The following is a 7,024-nucleotide window of genomic DNA, read 5'->3' as shown; positions in this document are numbered from 1 at the left end:
CCCCCATGGATCTGGCTTTCCAGGGTGGGACTGACCTGGGCTGTCTTTCTCTTGGAAACTCTCAGAGGCCAAGGCAGGCCCAGACCAGTCCCTGATGCTCTCCTCAGATCTTGCCCTCCCTTCCGCTCAGAATCTGGCTGTGGCTCCCCAGCACCTGCAGGAACAAGAGACAGCCTTGGCTCCTCAGCGTTCACTCAAGACTCTTGCCCACACCCTTCCTCGACTCTCCCTATATGGGAGCTCAGAGCTCCTCCTGCTGCTTGCCAGGCAGGGCCATCACTTCCCCACCTCCAGGCCTTTGCACATGCAGCCCCCTCGGCCTGTGTGCCTTCCCTCTCATCTCCAGGAATCTGGGCAGGATTTGCTGCCTTCGGAAAGATTAATTTACTCGTTCATTCAGTCGACAAACACAGAGTGCCTCTCACGTGCTGAACCCCAGGAGCATGTGCTCAGAATGTGGGAGCTGCTACTGTTATTGCTATTATTTGATCGTCCGTTTTGGGCTGTGGGCTGCTTTGGGGCAGGCCTGTGCCTCAGTCTTGTCTGTGGCCTCCTGACTGCCTGGTCCCCAGAAGATCAGAAAATCCTTGTTAATTAAAATGAACACCTCCTCCTATACACTCATACTCTCTCTCTCACACACACGATTTCTCTAACTAGGAAGTTTCTCTTCATCCTTCAAAGCCCAGATCAGATGGCTCCTCTTCCAGGAAGCCCTCCTGGACTCCTAGACAGAGCCCTGACCCCCAGCCCAGCATCAAGACTTCTATGTGGGATGGAGTAGAGGTAGTGAGGCTTCTTTTTTCCTGCCCTGGGCAGTAGAGGGAGTGATATAAAGAGAGAGACTGGGCAGTGGCCAGTGCTGCTGGGGAGTGTGGGGGTCGGGCCAAGACATAGAGTTCTCAGCTCCTGTCTGCACTGTCCCGAGCCCTTCCCTCACCCATAAGCTAGCTTCCTTGTCTTTGTCATGGTGAGAAGTCCCCTCTCATCGGCATGAGGGCCAAAACAGTAGCAAACAGAACATTCTGGAACCTCTCTCATGCTCTAAGTATGTTGGTTTCTCCCCAAGTTCAGTAGGCGAGGGAGCCTCACCCAGATCCCTCCCCAACTCGGTTCTCTACCCCCTCCCCTGCCCCATCCCTTCCTCGAGTCCTGGCTGTGCAGGCTCTGTTTCCTCTTATGAGGAAAGAGGATCATCATGCTTGCATCTCTAGGAATGTCGACGGCAGTGAAAGGACACAAGATAGACAGTGGAACCGTGTTCTCGGAGCGCTCGCCACGCGCCATGCACCGTGCCATGCTCGACCTGCCACCTCCCACTTCAGCCCCCCTGCACCTAACAGGCAGGGGACTGTTTACGTTCATTTTATAGAGGAGGAGGCTGGGGTCCAGAGTGGCCCACCCAGATCCACCCAGCTTGTGATCGGCAGAGCTGGAACCTGCTCCAGCTGACCCTAGGACTGAGCTGGAGAGACGTCCTGGGACCCCCGCCATGTCCTCCTGCCTGGCACTGCCGTCCCCTGGCTGGCTCAGGCTGAGTCATCGGAGGGCAGCTCCTTCCAGTCCCACACTCTTCCCCCAGGAGACCCTGGGGTCAGCCTCACCGCAGGTGCTGTGGCTAATTCCTGTCACCACTGGCTCTGGGAAGAGATCCTCCCCCAGGAGACCAGCTTGCTCTGCGGCCTTGTAGGGTAGACCCTTGTCCCTGGAACAGCCTCTTGCTCAGGGAGCTCCCGGAAGATCTGATGCCAGGGAGGGCAGGAGGGGGCTGGGCATGGCATTCGATCCCAGCTGTGCCCCCGGCCCTGCAGCCTTAGGACTGGAGTTACGCCCTCTCTGTGTATCTGCCCCAGGGACACCCAAGGAGTCCTCCCAAGGCTGGAAGGGTCATGCGGGGTCCTGGCTCCTGGGGGCTCTGACCCAGCTGTCCAGGCTGTGTGGCCTGGGGCACGAGGCAGGTGGAGGCTGGCCTTTACAGCTCAGAAGAAGAGAGCTCGCCCCTGCCCTGCAGCTCTCCAGCCGGGGGCTTCTGAGGATGGGGGTAGGGGCAGGGCTCCCCGTTGCCAGCCTGGCCACCTCAGCCATGAGACTCAGGGTCGTCTATCGAGCATCCACCACGTGCCAGACTCTGTGCGGGCTTTGGAGGCACGGTGGCGGACACGACGCAGCCCGGCGGAGAGGGACCGATGCCTGCAAACACTCACGGAACTCATCACGACAGCGAGACTGCTGCCTTAGGTTGGGCTCCCCCAGAAGCAGACCCTGAGACAGAAATTCGAGAGCAGGGAATTTATTTGGGAGGTAACCCAAGGAGACGCGGGAAGGGGCTGGGGAGCGAGATGGAGAAGCGCCGGAGGCGCGACGCGGGGCTCGGTGATAAAGCAGTTACGCTCGGACAACTAGGCGCAGTCCCGCCCGCAGCCTCTGGGGGCAGTCGAGAGCGCTCTCGGCAGAGTTTCCCGAGCGGGGTGGGGGAGCTGGGGTGTTTATCCGCCAATTCCAGTCCTCTTGGATGAAGGCTGCTCTGGGGGTGTTGATCCCCAGCATTCCTGGTCAGCCTTTGCATGGGCGACGGCAGCTTCAGCGGTGGAGAGAGACCCCTTCCCCCCAGAGATGCAGTTGCTGGAAGAAGGAAGCCCTGGGTGGGGGCGGGGAGCAGTGGGAGCTGAGGGGACCCGGCAGGCCCCCAGAGTGTCAAGTGAAAATGTTAAAGGGGGCCGGCCTGGTGGCACAGGGGTTAAGTTCACATGCTCTGCTTTGGGGGCCTGGGGTTGCAGTTCCGATCCTGGGCGCGGACCTACACACGGCTCATCAAGCCACGCTGTGGCAGGCATCCCATATACAAAATAGAGGAAGATGGGCACAGAGGTTAGCTCAGGGACAATCTTCTTCACCAAAAAAAAAAAAAAAAAAAGCCCACCCCCAAACCAATGGAATAGTAACACAGGGACTTGATTAGTCTTGGGTGGAAGTCAGGGAAGGCTGCCCTGGGGAGGGGACAATTGAGGCGAGGTCTGAGGGAGGACTGAAGAGTGGGGTGGGGTTGGTGGAGATGGGTGCTGCGTATGTGAAGACCACGGCGGGGAGGGACTTGAGTGCAGAGACGGGGCAGGGGGAGTGTGGCGGGCTATGAGGCCGCGGGATCAGACAGCAGGGGAGAGGGCCCCCGAGTGTGAGGCGTGCAGAGGCTGAGGGGCAGAGGGAGCTCCCGAGCGCTGGAGGAGACGAGCAAAGATGTTCTGGGCTGGCGCCTTAGGCAGAAGTGTTCGCTGAATAATAATACGACAAGGATGACAATCAAAATGGCGCTGGCTGAGGATGAGGCAGAGCGTGTGCTGAGCGGGTCCCTTGGGGCGGTGGGGGAGGCCCACTGGCCCTTCACTCAGAGCCTTGTGCAGCGCGGCCTCGGAGGCCGCCAGGGAGGCTGCTCGCCACGGCCCTACAGCCGGCACGTGGCAAAGCCAGGATCTAAACCCGAGTCTGTCTGACGCCCCGGATTCTGAAACCACCAGCACTCCAGCCCTTGCTGACCCGTTTTTTAACTCAGTGTGGGAAGGAGGGAGCAAAGGCCCCGTGTTCTGCCAGAAATGTCTGAGACAGACTCTGAGAGAACTGTGTGGGTTACAGGGCTTGCCCACAAATGCAGAAAAGCAGGCACGACCCCAAGCTTCGCTGCATCATGATAATTAACAATAACGACAGTTAACACTGGCATGGCCTCATTCTTCCTGCGCTGCCCCTGCATATAGAAACTCATACATTAAACTTTACAATAATAATGAGATAGGGTTATTTTGCTCATTTTACAGCAGGAGAAACTGGAGCACAGAGAGGTCAAGGGGACAGTTAAATAGAGACAGAAGCAGGATTTGAACCCAGGGTGCCTGAGTCTACACACTGAACCACTACACTATACCCTGAACAGCTTTCTGTGCTTGACCTGCAGCCTGAAGTACCTTCACAGATGACAGCCACCACCCACTGGCGTCAGTGCTACCGCTGTAGGGAGACAAGCCTCCCTGAGTCTCTGGCATTTTTGTACAGCTCACAAGCAGGGACATGCACAACTTTTGTTCTGGATATCTTTTCAAGGATGTTTGTACAGCAAACAGGCTTGGAAGGTAGAGAGAGTTTCTTCTTGGGGAGCAGAGGGCAGGTTTGTTTGCTGTCCACATAGTAAAGATAACGCCTCCTTCTGAGATAGGAAAAAACTAGGATTTCTAAGCTTGGAGTTCCTCAGCTGTGATGCAAACCGAGTGTGCATCCAGCACCCATCTGAGTTCACCTGCATCATCCCCATAGGACTTGGGAGGAACCAGCAAAAACACGAAGTTCGTGCTGCCTGCTGCACTGTGAGCGATAAAGTCCTTTGTCTCTGATCCTGGAGTCTCGTGTCTTCTGCCAGCATCCGTGAAACTGTGGCAGGTTTAAATTGGAAGCTTGCAGGGAGGCTAAAATCCCAGACCTTTCACAGTTCTTGATACCTCTTTGTTCTCTCTGTGAAGCCGCCTGTCACCAAGGTGTCTTACCTGGGACCCTAGATTTAGCTTATTTAGGTCCCACCTCAGCTCCTGCCTTTCTGACCTGGTGCAGAGTTAAGTGGTGAAGACTTCAAGCATGCCATCCTTTGAGGCTGATTTCTCAATCTTGGCACCGTTGACATTTAGGGGCCGGATCGTTCTTTATAGTATGAAGCTGTCCCGTTCACTGTAGGATCTTAGCAGCATCCCTGGCCTCTACCCACTAGATGCCATTGGCACCCCACCTCCAGTCATGACAACCAAAAATGTCTCCATACATTGTCAAATGTCCCCTGGGGGAGTGGGCTAAGTCAACCTTCTTGTTGAGAACTACTCCTTTTGAGAAGGACCAACGTCTTGGGTATCGAGCAGAAGATGCCTTTGGCTTAGGGAGTTGATTTTTATGAGCAATCCCTCTATACTCCCAAATTATATGGAAATGGTTCCTAAAACACCCTGAGTTTGAACATTGGCATATTGGAATTTCTGTGACTTTGAATGAATAATAATAATAATAATAATACAAAGTAACAATAACATTGCATGCGCGTGTTCATAGTAGCACTATTCAAAAGAGGCCAAAGGTGGAACAACCCAAGAGCCTATCGATGGATGATGGATAAACACAATGTGGTCCATCCGTAAAGGACTAGCATTCAACTTTAGAAAGGAATGAAACTCTGACACGTGTCACAAAAGGACAACTATTGCCTGATCCCGCTTATCTGTGGTCCCTAGAATAGTTACATTCAGAGAGACAGACAGTAGAATGGTGGGTGCCAGGGGCTGGGGAAGGGGGATGGGGAGTTTGTGCTCAATGGGGACAGAGTTCCTGTTTTGCAGGATAAAAAGATCTGGAGACGGACGATGGAGATGGTTGTACAACGCTGTGAATGCACTCAAGGCCATTGAACTGCACACTTACAAATGGGTAGGATGGTTAATTTCATGCTTTGTGTATTTTACCACAATAAAAAAAAGTAACAACAGCAACAATAACTAACGGCATTTGTTGTGTACCATTTTTGTTTTGTTAAAAATTGTGCAATCATAATGAAGGCAGACGTCAGAGAAAATAGTCACTTTCTTAAAGTTAAGCTATCATCATCCCAAAGGTAGCAGAAATGCTAAAAATTGATTGATATATGGAATAACAACATTGGTTCAAAATACTTCAAGTAAGTTGGTTCTATTACTTTCTTACGTCTACTGTAAAATATTCTAGAATTCAATTGAGAATGGCTAAATGCAGAGCATAATGACATGTGTGACTCATAGACAAACTCGAGGATGGTTCCTAGGACGGAGAGTAACATATGCAGACGTTAGACAGCACAGTCATTCATGAGTTCGCGTACGCCAGCGCTGAGTAACTATTTTACACGCACTACCTCAGGGTTTGCAAAATGCAGTCATTCTCATATCACCTCTACCTTTTGTCCATGTCTTACTTTGGGTTTCCCCAAAAGTAGACCCCCAAACAAGAATTTGTGGGAGGCAGTCCCAGGAATCCAGGAGAGAGAGTGGGGAAAGGAGCCAGGGAAGGGAGGCACATCCATGAGTGGGCTACAGCTATGGGCACCCGAGTCTCTGTTCCCCTTGGGATCTTCTGAGTGACTTCTGACTTCTGCTCTGAAGACACCTAGAGTCATCCGGCTGAGGGTCAGGAGGCTGGGGGCAGATGCCCACCAATGCTTAACCCTCATCGGTTGATGGTTATCTTCTGGGCATTAACATCCGGGCACTTCTGGTCTGCTCCACACTGGGCCAAGAACACCCCGCGTTGGAAGTTGTTGGTGTGTAATGTGACCTGTCTGTGGGTGGACTGTGGGCAGGTTGAAGAAACATGGGGAGGGGCTATCAGCAGCATCTGCCAAGGCCATGTCTGTGTACCAAAGGTACCGTCATTTACTTGATGTTTTTTCTTTAAATCCAGCATTGAAAAACATCTCAGGCAGGTTAGGGTGGTCTTCGTGAGCTCCCACTGTGGTCAGGGCCAAGACGCGCAGCAGGTGACGCACAGCCCATCATCCTCGTCTTCAGACACTTGCGGGAGAGATCTTGATTCAGGTGTGGCTTCATGAGCAAGTGAATGTGCAGATGTGGCGCTGGACGTTGGTTCTGAGGAGTATACGAACCTTGTGTTAGATGATGCAGAAGACAGTCATTCTAAAACCAAGTCAGGAAAACCACTCGGTCGAATCTGCTAAAAGGAGATGCTCTTACTTTGCTCCAAAGCGTCTCCAGTGGGAAATGCTCGATGAAGTGAGGCATTGTTGAGAAAGCAACATGGGTGGTTCTTTCTGGGTGTCCTGTTGGGAATGTAATTCTAAAATGTTTGTTCCTGTTGTTTTGATTACCCTTATGTTATTACCAGATGATGATAAATGCTGTGGGATTGTTTTTATTAAAAACAAATCTCAAATAACTTCTTTGGCCTCATCCTAGTGTGCTTGAGGTACTAGTTGTGTTTTCTCCTGATACACATTTAAAAAAATACGTGT

The 7,024-nt window shown here is 52.6% G+C and overlaps 1 protein-coding gene across 1 annotated transcript; it reads left to right on the top strand.

The window, feature by feature from the left end:
- Positions 1 to 3,302: 3,302 nt before the first annotated feature.
- Positions 3,303 to 6,789, top strand: LOC106846889 (small nuclear ribonucleoprotein E). Its single transcript, XM_014865942.2, is given in 6 exon segments — positions 3,303 to 3,478; positions 6,457 to 6,533; positions 6,536 to 6,580; positions 6,583 to 6,621; positions 6,624 to 6,722; positions 6,725 to 6,789. Coding segments are annotated over 6 exon segments (501 nt in total).
- Positions 6,790 to 7,024: the final 235 nt, after the last annotated feature.

Source organism: Equus asinus, chromosome 10 (assembly GCF_041296235.1).
Source record: "Equus asinus isolate D_3611 breed Donkey chromosome 10, EquAss-T2T_v2, whole genome shotgun sequence".
NCBI classification, from domain to species: Eukaryota; Metazoa; Chordata; class Mammalia; order Perissodactyla; family Equidae; genus Equus; species Equus asinus.
Note: the sequence above shows the minus strand (reverse complement) of the source record. Positions and strands in the feature narration are given on the sequence as shown.